The sequence below is a fragment of the Lactuca saligna genome, chromosome 4 (genome assembly GCF_052625555.1).
Source record: "Lactuca saligna cultivar CGN05327 chromosome 4, ASM5262555v1, whole genome shotgun sequence".
Classification (NCBI taxonomy): domain Eukaryota; kingdom Viridiplantae; phylum Streptophyta; class Magnoliopsida; order Asterales; family Asteraceae; genus Lactuca; species Lactuca saligna.
This window is the reverse complement of record NC_136420.1, coordinates 35,238,364-35,262,802: the sequence shown is the minus strand read 5'-3', so window position 1 is coordinate 35,262,802 and position 24,439 is coordinate 35,238,364. Positions and strand designations below refer to the sequence as shown.

The 24,439-nt window shown below is 33.8% G+C and overlaps 2 protein-coding genes across 4 annotated transcripts; both read left to right on the top strand.

Annotated features, from left to right (window-relative positions):
- The first annotated feature begins 13,765 nt into the window (after positions 1 to 13,765).
- LOC145041588 (uncharacterized) lies at positions 13,766 to 17,508 on the top strand. Of its 3 annotated transcripts, none has more exons than XM_078989726.1 (8): positions 13,766 to 14,051; positions 14,451 to 14,735; positions 14,836 to 14,895; positions 14,967 to 15,176; positions 15,433 to 15,551; positions 15,658 to 15,755; positions 16,647 to 16,771; positions 17,131 to 17,508. In XM_078989726.1, the coding sequence occupies exons 1-8, from the start codon at positions 13,866 to 13,868 to the stop codon at positions 17,284 to 17,286; spliced, it is 1,239 nt and encodes a 412-aa protein (XP_078845852.1). In that variant the 5' UTR covers positions 13,766 to 13,865; the 3' UTR covers positions 17,287 to 17,508. The 3 variants fall into 3 exon arrangements, 2 of the variants coding, with proteins under 2 accessions (XP_078845852.1, XP_078845851.1); XR_013680295.1 differs by lacking the exon at positions 17,131 to 17,508 and adding an exon at positions 15,960 to 16,053 and having other exon boundaries at positions 13,769 to 14,051; XM_078989725.1 differs by having other exon boundaries at positions 13,769 to 14,051; positions 17,125 to 17,508.
- A 2,575-nt stretch (positions 17,509 to 20,083) lies between these two features.
- LOC145041586 (uncharacterized) lies at positions 20,084 to 22,209 on the top strand. Its single transcript, XM_078989723.1, has 6 exons — positions 20,084 to 20,394; positions 20,753 to 20,825; positions 20,925 to 21,018; positions 21,112 to 21,249; positions 21,349 to 21,403; positions 21,508 to 22,209. The coding sequence occupies exons 1-6, from the start codon at positions 20,362 to 20,364 to the stop codon at positions 21,985 to 21,987; spliced, it is 873 nt and encodes a 290-aa protein (XP_078845849.1). The 5' UTR covers positions 20,084 to 20,361; the 3' UTR covers positions 21,988 to 22,209.
- Positions 22,210 to 24,439: the final 2,230 nt, after the last annotated feature.

Genomic DNA, 24,439 nt, shown 5'->3' with positions numbered 1-24,439 from the left:
AAGCTAGCTTGCCAATATATTCTTTTGTGATGGACACTGAATGGAAAATACCATGTAAAAATAATTTTCTTTCTTCTTGGCTCTTTTTTAGCTGCTAAATTAACTAAAACTTGGAGTAAGATACTCGATAGTACATCCACAAAAACATATTTTTTGTATTTAGTAAAAAGTAAAACATTTTATCCAAATTATATGTTTGTATTAGCTTTTGACTGTTTCATGCTTATTTGTGAAGTAGTTTAAGTTGCTATAAAATTAAGTGTTCTTCAACTTCTCAACTTTAACTATAAAAATCATACCAGGCAAAATAAATCATACCACTGTGTGTACATATAAAATGGATTAAGCAACCATTCTTGATTCCTAATCCAAATTTAGAGATTTATCCATCTTAATTCACACAAAGGAAATCATCTCACTTCTTCCCTTTCATCCTTAAGCCTCAAGAGCAACAAACCCTAAGGGAGCACGAAGCCATCGGTTTTTTGGGGGAGGTACGGCTCGTACTTCCAAGTTGTGCTTCCATGACATTTTTGAAGTTTTTAGCAAAGAACAATTCCTCAGAGATACTCCTCTGAAGAACAGATCAGCAGAGGGTATCTCTGTGGAACGATTCACCCTCAGCGGAATTAAAATTTTATAATTGTTTTTTGTCTTTTACCTATGCCACATCATTTCCTCAAAGAGTTTTCTTGTTCCTCAGAGTGTAAGGACTTCCGCAGAGTCTCTCTCTACGAAAGTTATGTCATTTTATAAAGGGTTATTGTCACTATAACCCAACGAACTTTCGGGTTTTGGTTTAAATGGTCCCTTGTGATATTTTTTGCATTATAAGGGAACGAATTCAACTCTTACTGGCTAGTTTGGCCAAGTTACCTGTAAATACTAGGTTACTGATGTCAAGAAGGGTGCCACATAAGAAATAATATGTTAATTTGTAATTATATACCTATATATTGGTCCTAGCCAACAAATATTGGTCCCCACCACCTTCTTCCCTTATTTCCTTCTTCAGATCATCTCATTCCCTTCTGCCACCCTAACTGGTTTTCTTTCTAAAATAAATGAAATAATTTTTTTTATCTTGGGTATGAAATGAAGATGAAGTATCCCCGTGAAATTAAACCCAAATCAAACCTCACCATTACTTCAGAAAAAACATCACAGGTTTGAAACCTATAACCGCCCTGTTTACCGAACCCTATATATCGTTGCTTTGGTTACCGTCAACGGCGTAGCCTCTTTTTGTTGTTGCTCTGTGTAACACCCCGTTTAGTGGATAAATAAATAGATAAATATTTATAAAAGAAAAGTAACCTTAAAATCCATAATATTTAGTGGGGTGTTGGTTTTAGGGAGCCAAATGTTATAAATTGGATTATTCGGGGGTTAAAGTGTAATCTCGTGATTTATTTGTAAAGATTTTTAGAAGAAAGGGAGTGTTTGGTAAGTATTGGAGTAAAGTTGAAAAGATTTAACGGAGGCAGGGGCTAAAAGTTAAGTCGTGGGTTTAAATTGGAAAAGATTTGGAAGGGAGGGGGCAATATTGGTAAAATGGATAGAAGTTTGAAGGAGTACGGGTGAACCCGTCACCCTCATGTGCAGCTCCATATTTAAACGTTTGCAAACCCTAACCCTATCCATAACACACTAGCCTCCACCCTTATCCCTCCACTCCTCCAGCCTTCGTGTTGCCACCGTGATCCCCGGATACCACCGTTCCACCATCGACGTCGAAGCTGAGAACCATCATTGCGTTCACTCTGTTGGAGACGAAGGATGCTTTTGGAAATCGGGGCAATAGGCGATTAGAAGAACGCGATTTTTTGTTGTTGTCGTTCGCCAGTCAAGGTCGCAAACCACCGCATCGCCTGTCGACGACAACGGGTTTGCTGAAGTCCAACATCGGGCCAATGTCGCTTTCTCTCTCTCTCTCTCTCTCTCTCTCTCTCTCTCTCTCTCGGACGTTCCCTTTCTTCTTCTTCTCCTGTTTTGCCTTCAGCCATGGTCGTCGGTGTTGCTAGGATCGTTAAGCACAACCACTCCAAGCAGCGGTTGCAGTCGACGCCTTCCTTCCGACTGCCATGCGTAACCGCGATGGCGACTTTGATTGGGTGAGTTTCTAGTGCCTAGTTGGTGTCTGTGTGTGTGCGTGTGTATTTTTTGTCGGCTGGAAAAGCGTGGGAACCACCATGGCAGCCCACCATGATGGCCATTACCTTACTATCACCCCTTGCTACCGGTTTTTGCCGCCACCAGCCACCGTGAAGGGTGGCTGTGTGTGAGTGTATTTTATGAAGTGAAAAAGTGTATGTATTCCTCCCTTACTCTCCCACTCCTAATACCCTCTCTAAGCCCTATCTACCCCCCCCCCCCCCGAAGCCCTGGTATCATCCCGAGACCCGAAGCGAGTACCGAAGCCTGAAGATCTCGAGAAGAAAAGAGTTTTCGAGCCGAAGCTCTGCCTGCGAGAAGCCCGGTGTGTGAAGATCTTCTAGATTTACCAAAGAATACTACTTTTAGAGCCGTAGTGCTGTCCGATCATCTTCTGATCAAGTGAGTGTATAGTCCCTTTCATAAACACGATTTTAATACAAGTATTGTTTGAATGTATTAAGTATATGTTTTGTGTGAGTATATATTCCTTTTCTTCTAACACATAGATATAAAGTATCTCCGAGTGAATACGTGCTATGTGTATATAAATATATATTATCTGTTACTTGGAATGAATTTGTATATTTGGAACGAGTATTAAATGAATATCTTATCAGTTTTTAAGTTGCATATGTATATTGTTATATACAAAATGTTGGGTAGAACTTGAGTAGATAGTTGATGTGTGATAAACTGATGAGAGGTCTCGATGTTGTTGTTGTTGACCTAGTCATCTAGCGGAGTATGGATGACGACCACGGACTCTTTCTAGAAAGTCCTGTGGAATGCTAGCAGGTTCATAACCTGTAGGTGTTGTGAATGATGTGTTCACTGGTGTACTCTATCCCCCTCATGGTTGCTTTTAGGACATCTATTGTTGAGGAAACCCCTTGCAGTAATGTCCGTCCCGATGAAAATCCTAGATTAGGTCCCTTGTAATAGATGTTGTTTTAGGGACATAAAGTGAGGATAATGGGAATGGGTAATCGGGTTATTGTTGGTTGATGAAATTAAATATAATTATTTATTGTGGGTTGAAAACCCTATATGCTCACCAAACTCCCAAGCCTGACCCACTCAGTTTTATTTGTATTACAGGAAGTGGTGCGATGACATAAGATGGATGAATCATCAAGTTGTTTTGTTTATAAGCTTGTAGTTGTATATAACTGTTGTATGGCTTGTAATATGTTGTTTATGCTTTTTGGTCTGTATCGGAACATGACATCTCAAGTTTTGATTATATAATGAAAATACATTTCTTTATGAAATGCATTGGTAAATATTATTTTATCATATTTTGTTTTTGGAAACAAATTCCGCAACTCTTTTAAATCAAAATGATTTACTCTGAAATTATTTTAAAAGCATAAATGAAATTGGTCTTTTCTGGCCGTGATTTTGGGGATGTCACTGTTGGGTTATGAGCATTCTAACACTCCTTAGTGTACATGCAACCCTAAATACCTTGAATCTATGTTTTCTCTATTATACATGCAAATATGAACATCCAAGGTATTATCCTAATCTAGCATACAAAACAATGGATATAACAAGATAGAATACATAAATTTTTCATGTAGAAAGTCTTCATGAAGCTTGAGTGCCTAGTGCCCCAAGTGTGACACATCAAATGGTTCACACAACACCAAATACACTTGGAATAACTTGAGAGAATTCTACACTTCATGAAATCGGCTAGGCCTCTCTTACTTTCTCTAGTGGCCGATTTTGGTCAAGAATAAGATGCTTATATAGTTAGGGTTACACCATGTAAACCCTAATTGACATGGCCTTTCATTTTCATGATCCATGGGTACAAAAACACCATGGAGCATCATATGGGTTTTAGCCCAACTAGATAATCCATGGAGCATTAGCCCACTAAATAAGTATGGATGATTTGTACAATCAACCCATATATTTAATTAGTCTTCTTTTGATCACTTAATTAATCCTAGATTAATTATTGACAATTACTAATTAAATAATCTTATTATTCTTATTATTAATATACTAGAACTTATAATATATTAATAACCATAAGTGTCTTATTTCTCTCATTATAGTCTATCCAAGTGCATGATGCCATGCAACCCAAATGGACCATGCCGGGTTGGGTCAAGTCTTACCAATTATAGTTATGGACTTAAACATTAATCCAACAGTCTCCCACTTGGATAATTCTAAAACTATTATTGCGTATGACTTCAAGAACCGACCGGCAATTGTAGCTCTCAAAAGTTTCTGTCGAACTTTGACCTTGTAGATGAACTCTAACCTTTGTCAATGACTTGTCCATTAGATAAGGGATCATATATTCCTCCATTCTAGATATCATATGGACCGAGACATGGATTATAATCATTCTCTCTATCCATTTGCTGTTTCCCGATTTCCGATTTATGACGACTGATTAATTGAACAAATCAAATCAGTCCTGGCCCGACCGAGCACTTCCATTTGTCATCATCAAATCATCGAGGGGCCCACAGATATCACTTTTATCCCGAAGGTAAAAGGAATGGATAAACTTCGACTCATATGGCTTGTTCTACTACTTGTTGAATCATACACAAAGACACGTTTTATAGCACCGAGTTACCGAATGCGTTTTCGTGCAATCAATGTACAACCAACTCATAGTAACAACTCATATCTCTAGGTTTGAAGAATATAAGATATTATCGTCTCATGATCACTCGTGATAAAGCCATGAAGTGATTCCAATGAGTGCGGGTTGAATCCAATACTCAGAACTTATGAGCACTCATGAGTGTTGTAGCCCTTTGTCCAACACCTTAGACCTATACAAGCCAACCCATGACAGTCTTAATTCATATCTACTTCCAACATATGACCGACTGTGGATGGTTTGAATAACTTACTCATTCTGGAAGAATAAACTAGTTTATTCGGGAAGTCAAAACATGCAAAGTGAAACACAATAATAATTGAATCCAATATGGTATCAAAACCTATGAACATAAATAAAACACCTTTTATTTATCACCATATGATTACACATTATTCATTGTATACTGTTTCAGCTATCAACTTTATTCTTGAATTTAAAACAATAGTTTTCCCATGCTCCAAGCATGTACACTATGTTTTCTAAACACTAGTCATGTCATACACCAAGTATGCATACTATGTTTGTCTATGATCTTTACTTTGTGAACTAGATCCATTGAACATAACTTCAATGATTCTCTTTTCACACTCCCAAATCCTTACTGCAAATACAAGAATTCCAAATTCATGTCATTTACTGAAATTTGTTAGATTCTAAACTTATATGCATCGATCCTCTTGTAATGATTATGCACAAAGTCAGAAAGACTTGACAACAACCATTACAGAGCATTCCAAAGGAGATCAGCTCCTTAGAAACATCCTTCTTGCATTAAGTTTCCTAATCTTAAACAGATTGAAAATTCTAACTTTGAAACATTTCCAGATTCCATTTTGACTATCACTTATGAACAAGAGTTGCCTCCTTACAGATTATGTCAATATGGTCCTTCCAGAATTATCACTATACTTCCAACTGTCATTGAGCAACCAATCTTTGGTAAACCTTAGATTGTCCTCGATAATCGTTTAATCCTTTTAGTCATATCTAGTTCTAAACCTTTTCCTTTCTTAATGCCCCAGGCATTTAAAAAATTTTAGAAAGGATGAATATAGCACATGTAATCGATCCTATATCCGAAGCATATGGGACACGATTCATGATGTCTCACATAAAGACTAAACCAGTCTTTTGCTATAACATTTCCATTTCTATTTGCCAAGTTTAGATTATGAAAAGGGATGCCGTAATCATAATCGAATTTAAGAACGCAAATAATGGACCCATATACAAAATTTCCTAATGTTGATCCATTCCAACATGAAATTCATATATATTTCCTTGACTAAATGATTAAAACCTCACGATCTAAGCTTATAGATTTGAGATGAAGTATAATTTCCTCTCCCTTAATTATAGCAAAACAACTTTTCCCAATTGAAACCTTTTGTTTTCTATAATTAACATTGCTAACTTGCAATACTTATCATAATTATCATGCTCCCACTAACATGATGATTATTAGCATAACACTTATGCTCCCACTAGCTTTGACATGTACTCAGAAATCAGCTGACTTTCTTACCAAAGTTCAGATTTCTAATACTAGATTGTTTTGATAAAACTTTATCAAAAACATACACCTTCCCTTAGATAGCACACTTGTGTGTCTAAACAATTATGGAGAGGGATACCGTAATCATAATGGTTAGACCTTTTTGCCACTTCTTACAAGTCCAGGTCAGTGTGCCGGTAAACCATACATGCTCCACTAACGACTTTGAGAATGCAAATATCACAATTGCTATTTAGCTAAAATCTACTTAGTGAAAGTGTTTCCTCACCATCATTTTCATGAATCGGAGAGAAACCTTATGACACTTAGATTTAATGGTGTATGTGTTCTTATCCATGTGAATTATCAAAACCATAGTCACAAGACAAGGATAATGACAAATCCAAACTCATATGGACTGAACTCAATCTTAATTTCTTACCACTTGGCAGCTCAAGGGCCTGTCATTGCTTCCAAGTTGTTGTGCAACCAATTGAGAACTCTAAGAACTCATATGCAAAGCCAACTTTAATTGGAATGGGCACAGAATATGTCAACACGATAGGTTATAAACCTTAAGTCGTGTGCTAGTGAAGAACTTTAGGTTTTATTCTTGATTAGTTCTTGAGACTTTCAAGACCTTTAAGACTCCCACTGTCCTCTTGACCTATAGGACTCCCTTGTCAAACATCTAAGAGATAGTGCGGATTCTAATCAAGACAAACACTTCACACAGTTGGCCTTAGTTGGTCTTTGTTTTATCCAAAACATCACAACTTACCAATTTCAAATGTACAAGACTAGAAAACTTTTACTCTTACATTTGACAAGTGTTTTAAACCTTCTTTAAGACATGTCACTCAAGTTACAATTTTAGAGTATAACTCCAAGACTTGTATTGGAACGAAGTATGACTCATATTCTTGATTTAACCACTTCAACAATTCATCACTCCTCTTCTTAACTATCAGAATGCACTTAGAGGATGAATTGTGATAAGGTCTCTAAATCATTAAGATGATCATAAAACTGATACTAAAGTACTCTCCTATCTTTTCAGATTTGAGAAACTTTTATCTTTCTGCCTAAGTTGATTCTTCTTATTCCCTCTGCCATACGTTGGAACCACTTTCCAATGTCTCAGAATTACACTTAAGCTTGTAAGTATAACCATATTTACTGAGCTATAGTAAATTATGACATAGTCTTATCGATCTTTTGTGGTAGACTTGACCAGTGCACAAGAATGTGTACTTGATCCCTTAGTCCTTCACTTGACTCACACATCCATGTGAACAAGTAATTAGTCTTAATTTTTCCAATACTTGAAAGTTCTCATTCATCATGCTATACAACTTGCATGATTCCAAGTACCGGTCCAATTGAAACTTGGGTGATGAGAATCTTTCCTTATTTGGTAAATTTAGACATTACCACAAATGAAAGAATCAATTTCATATTTCCACTCTTGCTATTAATGGAATCATATAAGCAACAATTTTTCCTCACATGCCATTGTAAGGATATTTTAAAATAAATAAAATCATCATTTTTCATTTTATTTTAAAAACTAAGTGGAAAAACTTATCCTTACAATCCATATGAAAAACTTGTTGTTACCTATTCCTAAGCAACATCTCATAACTCCTAAGAAGTAGCTCAAGAATCCGATCTTCAAACTACGCGATAGAAATCCATCTACGCGATCAGATTCAACATATTCTTTCTTTAAGTTTCTTCACTTTTCTTTGATTCTTAACACATCACCATGTGACCCAGTCACATCATGTATCAAGAATCTCATAATAGAAACTTAGCAGAGTTAGATAGTGGACTTTACCTGAAGTAGAGTCAAACTTATTGACTTTAACATCCTTAAGTAAATTTGGCAGCTTTGCAACTAATGACCCTTCCTTTGGCAATATAAACATATGGACCCTTTGATAATGGTACACGGGACTATCATAGACTTAGCTTTTCTCTTTACCATTTGGTCAACCGAGTTGACTATGACCGATCCCTTTCCACTGGGAAGAGAGAGATTTACTAGATATCCAATGTCATCATTGTCAATGTCCATAAAGTTTTAAGAAGTTGATCTTAGCAAATAGATAAGATCATTAAGGGTCTTGTCATAGTCTGTTTCATAGGTGTTCCAAAAGAACTCACTATGTGACTTAGAAAGTAGTTGAACCACCAACTTTCTCAAGACTTTGACACCCTTCTCTCTCGGCTTGTCAATATGTGACTACATCTCCATGATGTGATCACACCTAGACCTTGCCTTGCCAATAGGGCTTGAGTGACTTTGAACTTGTGGGTTAGGGAGAATAATTTGAGGAGGTGAAAGAAGTATGATTTCCAAGGGACATCATCTTCATTTAGGAAAGCTTGTTTCAAGAGATTTGGGAAGATCATAAATGTCTAAACCATACACGTTTTGGGAGATATTCAAGATAGTTGATCTAAAGTCCTTAATATGACACCCAATCTGAAATATTAAGGCTAGGACCCAACAAACTATTTTATAACTTAGAAGAGGGATGCCGTAATCCAAGCTATAAAATATTTGAAGGTAGGTGAATGACGATTCACCAATTTCCACCATGAAAAACGAAATAATAATTAGGTTTTAATTGGTTTTGAAACTCCTAGATCTTTGAGATTCATTGAACTGTTCAATGGCATGTTTCAATCTCAAGTGTGCCCTTCAGGTTTTGTGACTGGGACAAATTATGAGTTTTATGAAACTTAAATGTGACTTTATTTATTATTTAATGAAGAGACTCTTGGTCCTCCATAACTTGAGGACAAATTATGGAGTCATAACACCAATTATTTAGACCTAGACTCTTCATTTTGTAACCTTTGCCAACTTTTATGAGTTTTATGAAACTTAAATGTGACTTTTCATATAACTTGAGGACAAGTTACAAAAACACATTTTAGAATCAACTCTTAGATTAATTTGGATTGAAAACAACTATTTCACTCAACTTTTCTATTAATCTAAGCAACTCATAAGAACAAGATAATTCAAATCAAACTTTTTCATGTAATTAGTCTAAACCTTAAACTAATACAAAACATGAATCTATTGACAATTATCTTTGAAATTGGATTAGCATAACATTACCACATCAAAAATAAGCTTATAAGTTCAAAAACATCTTAGGGTAATGTTCCTAGTCTAATTCCAGCCAAAAAAAGTCGAATTTATGCTGTCTGGGGGTCCAACTCGTCGAGTGCACAAACCAACTCGGCGAGTTGGATGCTTTTTGCCTTGGACTCGGCGAGTCTGCTGGGCAGACATCATCAAAACTCGATTTTTCAGCTCCATTTGCAAGTATAACAAGAAAACAAGCCTAGGCTCTGATACCATTGTTGGGTTATGAGCATTCTAACACTCCTAAGTGTACATGCAATCCTAAATACCTTGGATCTATGTTTTCTCTATTATACATTCAAATATGAACATCCAAGGTATTATCCTAATCTAGCATACAAAACAATGGATATAACAAGATAGAATACATACCTTTTTCATGTAGAAAGTCTTCATGAAGCTTGAGTGCCTAGTGCCCCAAGTGTGACACCTCAAATGGTTCACACAACACCAAATACACTTGGAATAACTTGAGAGAATTCTACACTTCATGAAATCGGCTAGCCCTCTCTTACTCTCTCTAGTGGCCGATTTTGGTCAAGAATAAGATGCTTATATAGTTAGGGTTACACCATGTAAACCCTAATTGACATGGCCTTTCATTTTCATGATCCATGGGTACAAAAACACCATGGAGCATCATATGGGTTTTAGCCCAACTAGATAATCCATGGAGCATTATCCCACTATATAAGTATGGATGATTTGTACAATCAACCCATATATTTAATTAGTCTTCTTTTGATCACTTAATTAATCCTAGATTAATTCTTGATCAATACTAATTAAATAATCTTATTATTCTTATTATTAATATACTAGAACTTATAATATATTAATAACCATAATTGTCTTATTTCTCTCATTATAGTCTATCCAAGTGCATGATGCCATGCAACCCAAATGGATCATGTCGGGTCGGGTCAAGTCTTACCAATTATAGTTATGGACTTAGACATTAATCCAACAGTCACACCTTCGCCTTGCTCCAATCGTTTGATGTACTTTCTACGGTTAAGCCCATAATCATGAGGTCCAATAATTCCAAGTTAGGCCTGCTAATGGCCTAACTCATATAGAGAACCCCAAGGCCTAAGTGTTCCAAAATGGTCTCAAGTCAACGGTCCAAACTCCAACATATGATCCTCATAACGTGACTAGCTCATGGTCACGTTGTGAGCATCAACTCTACCTGATCCCAACTCAGCTGGTCAACTCAGCCCATCGTCATGTCATGAACTCTTCCTTAGATCACATTGTGACCTAATCTGGAAAAAACAGTTGGGATGGCAAGCATCCTCACGACGTGGCATGCTTAATCCTCACGTCGTGAGTGTTGCTGCACTGACCAAATTTGAATGTTAAGCTCTTATTCATTATAGGCATAACTTGAGACTTTCTAGAGGGTTTTCCCTCACTTAAAGGATGATAAAAATCATAGCTTCTTAGTCATGCATGACTTAAACACTTACAAGGTCAAAAAAGGGAATAATGAGATCTAGACTTATGCTTGGAGTCTCAAACTATACCAAAACTCAGATCCAAGGACTTTATCACAGAAAATGACTTAATGATACATAGAGTTGCCAACTTTATGGATCCCATGCATGCAATCCATCACAATCATGCGAAAAGGAGCTTAGAACTTAGATCTAGCATGCAATAGGTAAAAAGGTTACAACTTTATGACTTGCAATGGTCCAAAAGCTCAATAAGAAGGTAAGGTAGAAGCTGGAATGCTAAGAGGTTGCTCCACCAAGGTCTTATTCCAATTCAATGAGTCAAAAACCACCAAATAAGGCTTCAAAGATCAGAAAAATGGCTAAGGACTTCAATTAGGTCAAGATTAGGGTTTACAGGAGGCAAGAGAGCGAGGGAGGATAAGGATGGGCAAACCTAGCCCTCTCATTCCATTAAATACACAAAATATTAGGGTTTTGGTCATCAGACCGTTCTTACGTCGTGGACACTCAAAGTCTCACGTCGTGAGACTCAAAATCATGGGTCAACTGGTCAATGGTCACTCACGACGTGACCACCATGTCTCACATCATGACCCTCATCCCAAAAGCTATAATTCAATAAATAAGTACCTCCAAGACCCGGGTGTTACACATATAAGTCTTCCAATCTACAGATCACTATGACATAACAACACACAATACACAAGGATACATAACACAATCTAGTGGGTTGACATTGGTGCCTTCAACCCACAACTATAGTGAGGAAAAACTCACATCCCGGTTTAGAATATAACAATAATGATCCCAATCCGATAACCAGATCTACAGGTCACCTATTAAACAAACAGGGGGTAAGTATCAAACTACTGCTCAAAATACTTAATTAGACCTAAAGTCAAACTTGGTCTAAGTCAACAATTAACGGTCAAAAAGTCAACATCCGGTCGCCACGATGTGGACAAGCATATGCCACATCGTGGAGATAATAAGATAAAATGGTTGTAAATTTGCTAAACGCCATGATGTGGTGACTAATCCCTCGTGTCATGGGAATCTTCCAGACCAACTAAATCCATTAAGCTCTTAATCCTTTTTGCCTCCTCATTCAAACTTTCCAGAATGATACGAAACCCCCAAAAGATCATAAAAATCATAGCTTTATAGACATGCATGTCTTGAGCTGAAGCTAGGTCAACAAGTGTAAAAAATGGGGCCAAGATCTCATGAAAGAGTTTAAAACTCTATAAAAGTTCATCTCCATCACTCTAAACCATAAAAGGACTACGTGGATCCATAAAGTTTGCAACTTTATGGAACCCCAACCTTCCAACTAGCCTAAACATGAAGGATAACACAAGAATACCTAGATATAAGCACATGGGGTCATAAAGCTTGGAACTTGAGGACTTACAAAAGACCAGAAAACGTGCACAAGGAGGATGGTGAGGCTTGCAAGTTGAGATGATGCACTAAGATTTATTATCTTCTTCTTGGCTAGAAATCACACACGAAATCAAAGACTTCAAGAATGGAGTTAAGGTTTTAGTGAGGGATGAAGGGAGTGATGGATGCCAAGGGTGTGCAAAGCCTAGCTATCACATCCCTTAAATAGGGGCGCAAACCCCAAAATTAGGGTTATCATTAAATAGTTGCCATGCAGTAGCCACAATGTTGACACACCGTGACACTCATTAAAGATGCGAGCATACTCAGACCATGGCCACACCGAGGGAACTCATTCCTCATGTTGTGACCACCAAAAATTCCGAACTTTAAACATTAATTTCTTAAAACATACCATAAACTTGGCATACACACGACATCATGTTTTTACAATTGACACGACCATGAATTTGAATTTCAGTTTAGTCACATTTTCATTTCATGTCATGTATTTTTGTCATGTTGTGTCATCATTTGTCATCCCTAGCCACTACAACAAAAACTATTATTAAAAAGAAACATAAAAGTACTTAATTACATGATTATATCTAAGGGTAAAGGGAGCACGAAGTTCGACAAAGTTAAGAGGGTGTTTGAGATTTCATTTAAAAACAATTTATTGATTTATTGTTTTTTAGAAAAGTCATAAGTCAAAAAAATGTTTGACAATGTGAACTCAAAATACCCTTTAAAAATGTATAAGTTAAAACAAACACTTTAAAAAAAATTTATTAGGACATTTCTACCAAAAAGTTAATCAAAACATTTTTTTAGAAAAAATCATTTCCTACTCACCATGACTCAATAAATCATTTTGCCTAAAAGTTTTGAGTTTCAAAATGAAATGTAGCTTGCCTCACATAGCAACCGCGTCATTTTCCCTTGCCATGAATGAGGACATGGGGTTGTGATACCGATCCTTCATGACTCCCTTGTACTAATCATTTCTTTGTCACTTTCTTTCTTCTTCTTTGTCATGGTGCCACTCAATCTAATTATACTTATCATTTCTTTCTTCTTGTCACTTTCTTTCTTCCTCTTTGTTTTGTAAACTCATGTAAATCAAATAAACAGTTAAAGATAATATTTTTTGTGAACATCAGGAATAATAAGTATATGTTTAAATAAAAAAAGTTCTTAACAAGCTAAAGTTTTTTTAAGTATTTTTTTTAGAGCGGCCTTATACATACACATTATTCTATGGTTAAATCTATATGTTTTGTCCGCAATAAGATTAAAACCTTAAATATATATATATATATATATATATATATATATATATATATATATATGGTTTTAAGTAATTGAATGTCATAATTATTTTTAAAAATTATTATATATTTCTTTATAAAAAAAAATTGATCTGTGATATTTTTAATTGGTTTGATTTTAATATTTGTTGTGATGACATTGAATGCTAGTATCCTGGGAACCAATCAACCAATGTGATAAAACTACGGTAGTATTTTGTATTCTAACAGTTTCATAGCACAGTAACAAATGACTGGAGGATTAGTTTCTCCATGGATTCTGGGTACTTTTCTTCCTTCCTCATCGGAATTCTCAACATCGTCGCCTTCTCCGGCTACTTGTGTGTGTCGATCTCACTTCAGAGCACCAAAAGACCTTAAATTTGTTCTCCATGAGGCGCTCGATTTTGCTGGATTCAACACTACTTATGCTAGGGTATTTCTTTTCCATCAATTCAATTTTTATTCCCATTGTTTTCTTATACTATATAATACTCCTTCACATCATTTGGCTTGAATTTCTTTTCCTTTTGTTATTATACGTTTGAAAAATCTGTTCGTATAAGCTCTGTTAATCGTTAACAGTGCTCTGTACCCTGATAGGTAGCAATTTTCGATCAAAAGTCATTTTTTACAAACTTTCATTCATTCGATACAAACTGTTAATGTCTTAACTAAGTTCATAAGGGTTTGAGATGTTCTAGGTTGGATTTTCCATAGTCAAAATCAAATATATGATTGATTTTATGATGTGATGAGTATTAATGAGGATCTGTTACATTCATTTGGTTACTCGGGGATAGAGAATTGTCTGAATGTGATATATATCCAACAGGAAGCAAGAGAGGGTTTCTGCTCACAAATTCAGAAATTGTCTGGAATAGAGAGGGAAACAAGCATAATCATCAATAGAGGAGTAGACTTAGGGAAAACAGCTCTTTACATAGCAGCAGAGGATGATTCACTCATCTCTCACTCTTCTGTACCACTTCCTGTGGATGCTTTTATTGACAGATTAGATGATCTTTCTTTGGATTACTGCTCACGCTACAGTTCATCATTCAGATCATCTCCTGATAATTTCCTCGAGTGCCTAGAGAGATACATGTATGTTGACAAGGTATATCTCTCAATTCTTGCTGAAAGTAAATTATATATTTTTCCTTATAAATTCAACTTACAGTACAATATGGTTCCTTCAATTTTTGATTTTTATTTAGGGCTTTCGTAGGAGCAACTCAAGGAATCGATTGGAGCAACGAGCAGTTTATCTTCATTCAGTAAGAAGACTTGTATTATACTTTCTACTATTTATATCTACAGGAAGACTAAAGTATTGTTGTGTGATCAGGTTTTGACTCATCGTGTGGGGTCAATGTGTATGCTTTCATTGATATATTCTGAGATCTTGAAGATGCTTCGAATGTGGGGTCTTGTGACTTTTGATGTTGAAATATCTTCACCAAATGATTCTTATGGTTCTCCTAGAGGCTATCTCAAACAGAGAAGTACAGAGTCTGATCATCAACATATCATGACAACTGAATCACTGTTACTGAAGGTGGCTTCTGTCTTTTTTGTTGAGATATTCACTTGCAGGTTCATCTACTAATTTTCAGTTCTTTCTAATGCTAGTAACCACGTATATCAATGGTATAATTACTGTATGGAACTCTGACTTTTTCACTGCTTTTTTTTTTTCTAAACTTATTTATCATATTGCATATTAGAGTATTAGTACAGCAGTGTTTTTGTTGATTTGGGAAGTCAGCCATACTATTATCTATTATTGATATAAGTTATAATCTTTTATGCAGATTTTGAGAGACTTGAAGCATGCTTTTTGGCCTTTTCAAGTTGACCAAAGTAAAAGCCCATTTCTAAGAGCAGCAGAGGCTGCTAACTGCTCTGATAGATCCACATATATTGACAAAAGGTCCCTTTTTAAGTCATGTTACTCTTTCTCATAGATAATAGATGAACAAATATTTCATCATGAATCCTCAACAATGTTTTTTTTGGGTGTATTATACATTTTACAGTGGATTGGAGGTTGCATCTGCAAAGGCTGCAAGGCATAGGTTAGAACGTGGTGTTTGGACAAGTGTTAGGTTTGGGGATATAAGGCGTGCACTCTCTGGTATGTATTTTTTTGATGAATTCATGTCAAATTCCAATTCTAAAATTTCAACTATATGGAATGGAATGGAATGAGTCATTACATTCCATTATCATGTTTGGTTGGCTTGTAGGAGTAGAGTGAAGTTTCATATAGCTTTTTAAATTATATATAGATATATAGATTCAAGAATTATAACACTATTCTATATTTTATTTATTACAGCATCTCTAACTGGAGTAGCTTATTAGTTATTACTATTTCAATAAGTCTTTGTTGAGCTTAATACCATTGGAGTTAAAGCATAAAGCATATTTTGGTATTTTCTTCAACTTCTTAATCTTCTACTGTGTTATTACATGTTACCCCCTCATCTCAATATAATTTCCTTTTTGACCACTATATTCATATTTTACTTTGTTATATTTCACTACTTGGTTTGTTTTCTTTAAATATAGACAAATGAATTTCAACAATTTTTATTGTCTTCTGTTTATTAAAATGATAAATTAGATGAGGTGTCTTTATAATTTTTTTTTTTTTAAAATAGATGGAGCTAAATATGTAATTGTTAAAAGCAACGTTTGAAAAAACTTTTGTGTTGGAATTGAAATGTAACGATAGGCTTTTTTTAAATAAATTTGGTGGAAATTTATGTGGCAAAAATAGTAAGCTATAAAAAAGGTTAACCAAATGGATGGCATAGCTATTATGACTTATGATCTCCAAAACTAAAAAATCAAACATAATAAAAGCTCATTAAAACCCAAATAATATTATAATAAAAAACACTTTCTATTTATTTTTTAGAAGCTAAACTTGTAACTTATATTTAAAATCATAAAATTCTTAGAAAGGATTTGCGTCATAAATAAAAAAAAAGTTTTTTTTTTTTTTTTTTTTTTTGAACAGCATGTGAGAGGCTTATTATTCTTGAAGCTGATTGTATGGAACTAAGAGATTATGGTGCTCTCCTTTATCACTGTGGATTTTACAAGGAATCCTTACAATACCTAAACTTATATAAGGATTCACAGGTACACCCTACACCAAATCAAATTGCTAAAAAACCCCTTATATTTTCCCTCATCTTTCCAAAAAAAAATAAAACCATGAAAGCCACTTGAGATTTTAAATAATGTTCATAAATCTCAAACAACTTTCATTGAAAAATCTATGGAAAGTTTAACAGTTCATTTAAAGCCTTTTATTGGTGCCATATCATGGAAAACTTTTTACAATAATGGCTTTTTTTTGGAAAAAGGAGGAAAATATGAGGGCTTTCATAGCGTTTTCTGTATTTTAGTGTTTTTGTAGACTGATTAAACCACTAAAATAAAGAAAGTAGATTGTTATTTTGGGGTTTTAATTACAAGAAAGTTGGTTGCAGAAGCAGATGAAGCAATTACCAGATTCCTTGACAAAAAAACTAGAGGAAGAAGCTTTAGAGAAGTTAATCATACGTCTTAACCTTATATTAATGGAGGACAAAATGGCTACTAGACCTTCATCCATTGCAAGCTCTCTATATAACAACACTGATCCTTGGTAAAAAAAAAAAAAAAAAAAAAAAAAAAAAAAGAAGATATGATTATTGTATTCTTGTAAATAATGTATATGATATAGTCTCTTATCAGCTCTTATTTTGTTTGATGTTGTTCATACATAAGAGCCTTTTATCAATTCGTTGTCAAAGTTGTATGATGTTGATTACCATGATTTTACACTGTTATATATTTATATTTGATACCAAAAGAAACAACAATTACATGCATTCTAGTGTTCGTGAAGGATTTACAAAGGCGTTGAAACGAGTTATTGGAATTGTGTTCTTCTCTAAGATTTAATGTTTATTTTGTATCTATTGTCAACATTTTGATGTTTACTTTTCATTTATTTTGTTTAGATTAAGTAGATTGCTAATGACTTTCTCTTTACGAACAACATGATCTAGGGTATGTATGGATGTATGTATGTATGTATGTATGTATGTTTGTATGACTATATGGAATATAGTGCATGTATGGAAAGTACATAATTGTTACAAGTACATTACCATACCTGTTAAGGAAGTACGTTACATTATCATATAATACAAGAAAGTAAATTATCATTGTTGTTGGTGAACATTACAAGTCCATTATCATTACCAAAATGAATGTTAGGATCAAAATTAATATTACCATTGGCATAGTAGGAAAGTACATTAAAAGAATATTAACAAAACATAATATTGGATCTATGGCAAGGAAACATATGCACCTTTAACAACCAAACAACATCCAAAGGCAATCGTTAGAAGCATTAACATCAACACTAATATAAGTCTTGGTAACAACACCATCATAATGTAGTCTTCCGTTCATTAAACTGGTTTTGGAAATTGTTTTTTTCTTCAACTTAGCATATATTTCATGAACTATGTCTTTGTATCGTTGAGTTTGAAGGGGTGGGTCAATCCACTTGAAGAAATTACAACTTTTTGCATGGATCATGCAAATAAACAAAAAAATATTAAACAATTAATCTTAACTCTTAAATGTATTGAATATACATTTTACCTAAAAACTAGGACGACTTATAGATCCGTTTCATGTGTGGTCCATGGTCATCCAATAGGAAATTTCACAACATCACCACAAAACACTTAATCACTTGAGCATTTCAATTAATGTTAGTTGAATTTATAAAGCTTATGGAGAAAAAGATTGAAATGTTTTTTGTGTAAAAAAATTATAATTTTGACTATATTGATGATTAAAGTGACACTTAACTACTTGATTTCAGAAATAAGAAAGAAAATAAAAAAGAAATAATATGTTTTTTTTGCTGTTAATATAAAAATCTTAAAGCATCACATTGAGCAAAAAAAATGACATGTCATCATTTCAATAAAAATATCCTAAACAAAAGACAATTTGTGTTCATGTAACAAGTTTACGACACATTATGAGTTTAAATACAACAAAAATAGTTGTGATAAATCGAGAAGAAAAAAATGACCCGATTTACAGGACAACCATCTATGAAAAAGATTTGTATGTATTTTAGGATATAGGATCATACCCAATCTAACCTCACATCTTAGTATTTATTTATTAAATATTCAAGTCATTAGTCTTCTAAACCCTATAAAATTCACCATTTTGTGATATAAAAACTCATGAAGTGTGTAAAAAATGTTCTTTTTTGAAACTTAAAATTTTGTGCATTCAACTTGAAAATCGTATATTGTAGATCGAAGAAACCTCACAAAGCATCAAAACTTCATCTGATATAATATTACACTGATGTCTTAATCATTGATTTCATTATTGACGTCTTAATCAATATCAAGTTATAAATTGTAGTGACATTGCGAGCAAATTTGAAAACTAGTTCATTTTTATAGGATCTTCCAATCCTAATATAATATTACATTAATGATTTTGCAAAACGTAAAATAATCATGACTTCGATCATGACAATCTTAATATTTGCCTTATCTTACAAATAAAAATGCAATTGTCATGCTCTCAATCTTTGTATAAGTAGTGAGAAATCAAATTAACATGCAAAAAAGCAAATTGAATGTAGGAAAATTGTATATCAAGTCAATTTGTATTTTAGGAGATATATCTAAGGAGATTATAATAAAATTATATCTAAATGTGTAATAAGATTATAATAAAATTAATTAGATTGTAATTGTAATCGATTTTTTATTATGAAATATAACATAAAGTTCAAAAGTTATTTTTAGATTAGAAATTTAAATACCTTTAAAAATAAAAATAAAATTTAATGCAAGGTGTTTGGTATTGTTTTTCAAAATAACTTATTAATTTATTGGTTTTTTAAAAGCCAATAAATAATAATAAAAAAATTGTTTTGCAATCTCAAAAATATTTCTCAAAGTAACTTTTGTATTAGCTTTTTAATTATCATAACTTCAAAACAAGATTTTGACTTATTGAATATTTTTGTCACCACAAAAACTAATCTAAACCATTTAAAAAAAAAAAAAAAAAAAACTCATTTTACTATCATGTTTGAGATTTCATTAAAAAACAACTTATTAATTTATTGGGTTTTTGAAAAATTAAAAAGTCAAAAAAGTATTTGACAATATAAAAAATGATTTTTAAAATAGTTTTGAATGAAAAAAAGATAAATACCCTTTAAAACGTAGTATAAATTAAGATAAATATTTTTTAAGAAACAACTTATTAATTTTTTGACTTATTGATTTTTTTCATTATAAAAACTAATTAAAACGTTTTTTAAAAAACTCATTTTTTTTTTTTTTTTCGCATCATAGATCAACAAATTATTTTGTCAAAATAAAATCCAAATACCAAACACTTTTACCCAAAAATATTTTAGAGTTCAAACACCCAAAGACACCCCTTAAAACATCTTTTTCTCTATACCTTTTTCTGATGTTCTCCAAAGTCGAGCCTTTACGGATTTGTGAAATTACTTGATGTGTTTACTCGAATCTGATCCAAACTACGAAGCAGATCCGCAACGCCGATAGTTCTCCGCCGCTGTGATTATTAGAGATCAGATCTCGTCTGACGCCCTCTTTTGTTGATTTTCCTCTTAAGTTAATTCTTCAAATTGTATTTGTTGGTGTATCAACGCCATGAAGAAGAAGCTCGATACGCGTTTCCCTGCTGTAAGTTTTCCTCTTTCCATGTTTTATGCCATTACAAATGATAAGCATACGGTTTAGGTAATTAGGTGTCCGGTATTTGTAGTGTGTGTGGTTTTGAAGATGCTATAATCGTAGCTTATTCCTATGGAAGATCTTTACTTCGCTTTGGGATTACTGATATCCTAATCATAATTGTTTCTTTTGACATGTTTTTAACTTCAAAATTGATATGGATTCACAGTCTTCTTAAGAAAAAAAGACCTAGCACGAAGGGAATATTGTTGTTGGTGTAAATTAACATCTGAAAATCAATTGGTTTCGTTAAGTAATTTGCAGGATGTAATCTGATATTTTTGAGTGATTATATTATATGGTGCAGGCTCGGATCAAAAAGATAATGCAAGCTGATGAAGATGTTGGAAAAATCGCCATGGCTGTTCCAGTTTTAGTTTGTAAGTTTCTAGTATAACCTTTTATTAGCGCTTCAATATTAACCACACACTTTGTTCTTGCTTCTTACTCGTTATTGTTTTGTAATATTATTGATTTAGCCAAAGCTTTGGAATTGTTTCTGCAAGATCTTTGTGATAGAACATATGATATAACTCTACGCAGAGGTGCAAAAACTGTTAACTCACTGCATTTGTAAGTCCTCCTTCCAACAAAACCATTTCTGAAAATTCATTGATCTTTTTGTTAACTTGTTAAACTTAAAACACATGAATTTGTTGAGTTCAGAAAGCACTGTGTACAAAGCTACAATGTGTTTGATTTTCTGAGGGAAGTTGTGAGCAAGGTCCCTGACTATGGCCATTCTGATGCTGCTGCTGGTGGTGCTGTTGGTTCTGGTGATGATCGTACCATGGTAAAGAGGAAGTAAGTTACTTTCATAAATCCATTTTCAGATTATTTATTCAATGCCAATAAAAAATGTAAAATGTAAAATTCAATTTTGTTTTGTTTTTGTTGTTATAGGAAAGCTGCTGGTGAAACAAATGAAAGTGATGAAGAGTTGAAAAGAAACAGAATGGTAAAACTATAACTCTCTCTTTTTTTTGTCCCATAATTTGTAATTGTATACCCTTTTTGTATCTATTTATTTGAAGCTGAAACAATTTTTTCATTTTGTTTTAGAATGAAGCCGGGCAAACGGGCAGCAATGGGAGGGGCAGAGGGCGGGGTAGAGGAAGGGGCAGAGGGAGGGGCAGAGGGTCAGCAGAAAGAGAGGCTCTCCAAACAGATATAGAACTCGAATCCTCCACTTCATCTATTCAACCAACCACCACCAGCACCACTGCCGCCGCCACTGCCGCCACCCCCGCGATCAGTGATGGTGGTCGGGACTTTGATTTGAATGCTGGGGTTGATGAGAACATGGAGAAAACATCCGATGGGTTAGACGGAGGAGCACCACCACCGCCACCGCCACCGCCGCCGCCAGAGTCAGTTACTGGTGGCGGTGGAGATGGTGGTTCAGAGGCGGTTGAAGTTAAAAATGAAGGTTATCTTGTGGGTTCGCTTTCGGAAATGGACAGGATGGTGATTGACACTGGAAATCTGGGACAAATCAACTCAAGGTTGGATGAGGAAGATGAAGACTATGATGAAGAATAACTGGTAGAATACCAAAATTTACATATGTTTTTTATATAAATGTTTACCCTTAATTCTCGGGCTTCTAAAAAAAAAAAATCCATGTTGGTGTATTGAAAGGGCATTTATGCGTTGTTGTATTTTGAATCTGAAGGCCCTTACAGTACCCATGTAGCTTGTAGCTAGTAGCTAGTATTATATGAATGATTGATTGCTTGAAGCATTCAGATATCTTGGAACAAACTGAAATGGTAAATCTGTCAACGTTTCTGTGTTGTTAGTAGATTTATCGAAGACCTTTTGGAATCAAAGAGAAGAAGATAAAAGGCCTTTTGAATATAACTCACATTGCATATTCAAACAAATTTAATTTTCAGATTCTTTACTAAAACGGTGTCGTCTTGGATAATGCAAGTGAGCTCCAGTACCATGATGAAACAATGATATGTCTTGTAACTGTTAGCTGTGTGATTTATCTCGAATGCAGTCATGTGATTACCTTGGATATGTAGTAGCATCTTTGGGAAAATAACATTGTAGCACAACAAACTATGTGATTTGTCCCAATTTGGTCATCAATGTTATTATTTTTTTTTTTTTGCACAATAGGTCATTAAATAATGGAACCATCCAGATATAAACCAGATATCAAGTTTCTTAGATTACATGACATAGATGACGTGGAGCAACATGGTGTGCGTGAACTCCACATTTATAGAGTATTATTTATGAAGTCCAAAATGAGTCATAAGGTAAACCTTGTTCAGCGCCAATCGTAAAATACTACAATGTCGTCTTCAATCTCGATACTTCAAATTCAGAATAATGCTATGGATGCCAGATGTGGATGTGGGTTCAAACGTTTTGAACGAACATCATGAAGCTTCTCAAATCCACCAAGACGTTTATGGATTTGCCCTAACTCGATGGTAAACTAATTAACATTGATATGCATCGGTTAATTTAAACATTTTTGTAGAAAGCCCTAATTTGTATCGGTTAAATTAAAGTTTTATGTACAAAACCTTAAATTTAGAAACCCTAATGGTAGATTACCTTGTTTTTCAAAATCCTTTCTCTTCAGCGAGTTTTTGAATGGAAGGTTAGGAAATGTACGATGTGTATTATAAGGAAAACCTTTGGTCTTTGAAACAAAAACCAAGGAAGAAGGATGGTGCAAGCTTTGGTCTTTGAAACAACAACCGAACAACTAGACATGTAACACACTTAGAGTAGGTCATACCAACAAAATTATGATCATTATAGGTAAATTTTACACCATCATTATAAGAGAAAGGATTTGAAATAAATACACATTGATAGATGAGTTTCACTAACGGATATAGTCTTCAGGATTCGAAGTTGACATTTCTTCTGCATTTTTATGCTTCTTGAGTTCGATCACCAAAGAACTTCCAGAAAACCCTAACTTTTAGCCTTATTTTTTTGTTATGGTATTTGGTTTATGGAACGAGAAAGAAGAATGACCGCTATATTAAAGAACCTTCATTTAATATGAATGATATGTGTCATTACTTATATGGATTTCGTATTAATATCTTAATTATTAAATGCCAAGTCACGAGCTGACCGCTTCACACTTATCAAAGTGGTGTAAATGGCTAAGAAAAGTCAACTTTAATGATCTATTGCGCAAAAAAAATATTCATGGTTAGAAAAAACACGAAGTTCGTTGTGCTATAGTGTCATTTTCCCACAAAATTACGTCAATGGTCTCTATAATTTACAAAAAGTCATTACTGAAGCCCATAACCATTTTTTTTTATAAAAATAACCCTTATAGTTTCAAAATCTTGCATGATTAGTCACTGATAACCATTCTTTAGTTAACTTTACCTAAAAAATTGTTTCTAAGTTAACCCCACCACCCCCACCAACAATGTCTTTTCCATATTTTAGTTAGAGTGAAATACATACAAACACTTTTACTTTCATCATTTTATCAATTTAGCCATGTAAGTTTTTATGTAGTGATTAAACCATTAAAATAATAAAAGTACATTGTTATTTTGTGTATTTTGGGATTTTGATTACAATAAAGTTGGCTGCAGTAGCAGAAATGTAGCATGATGAAGCAATTACCAGATTCCTTGACTATATATATATATATATATATATATATATATATATATATATATATATATATATATATATATATATATATATATATATATATATATATATATATAAGGAAGGGTTATATGGCAAACAAAAAACCCCTACAAATGCATAAAAAAATACTTAGACATCACAATTTTTTTTTTTGAATTTATATACAAAAAAATCGCAGGTTTTTTTTAGAAATTCGCTGAAAAAAATCGATTTTTTTTGTTGTTTTTTTTTCAAAAAAGATTTCAGCGAAAATACATAAAAAGATGTGAAATTTCATAATATAAAATAATAAAAAAAAAGATTTGTGATGTCTAAGTATTTTTTATGCATTTTTATGATT

What these genes read in the sequence shown, in the direction of transcription:
- LOC145041588 (XM_078989725.1), top strand. Translation starts at nt 13,866, where the DNA reads ATGACTGGAGGATTAGTTTCTCCATGGATTCTGGGTACTTTTCTTCCT. An exon ending in TCAACACTACTTATGCTAGG is followed by an intron (nt 14,052 to 14,450) that starts GTATTTCTTTTC and finishes TATATCCAACAG; the next exon opens with GAAGCAAGAGAGGGTTTCTG. An exon ending in TCCACATATATTGACAAAAG is followed by an intron (nt 15,552 to 15,657) that starts GTCCCTTTTTAA and finishes TACATTTTACAG; the next exon opens with TGGATTGGAGGTTGCATCTG.
- LOC145041586 (XM_078989723.1), top strand. Translation starts at nt 20,362, where the DNA reads ATGAAGAAGAAGCTCGATACGCGTTTCCCTGCT. An exon ending in CGTACCATGGTAAAGAGGAA is followed by an intron (nt 21,250 to 21,348) that starts GTAAGTTACTTT and finishes TTGTTGTTATAG; the next exon opens with GAAAGCTGCTGGTGAAACAA. An exon ending in AGTTGAAAAGAAACAGAATG is followed by an intron (nt 21,404 to 21,507) that starts GTAAAACTATAA and finishes ATTTTGTTTTAG; the next exon opens with AATGAAGCCGGGCAAACGGG.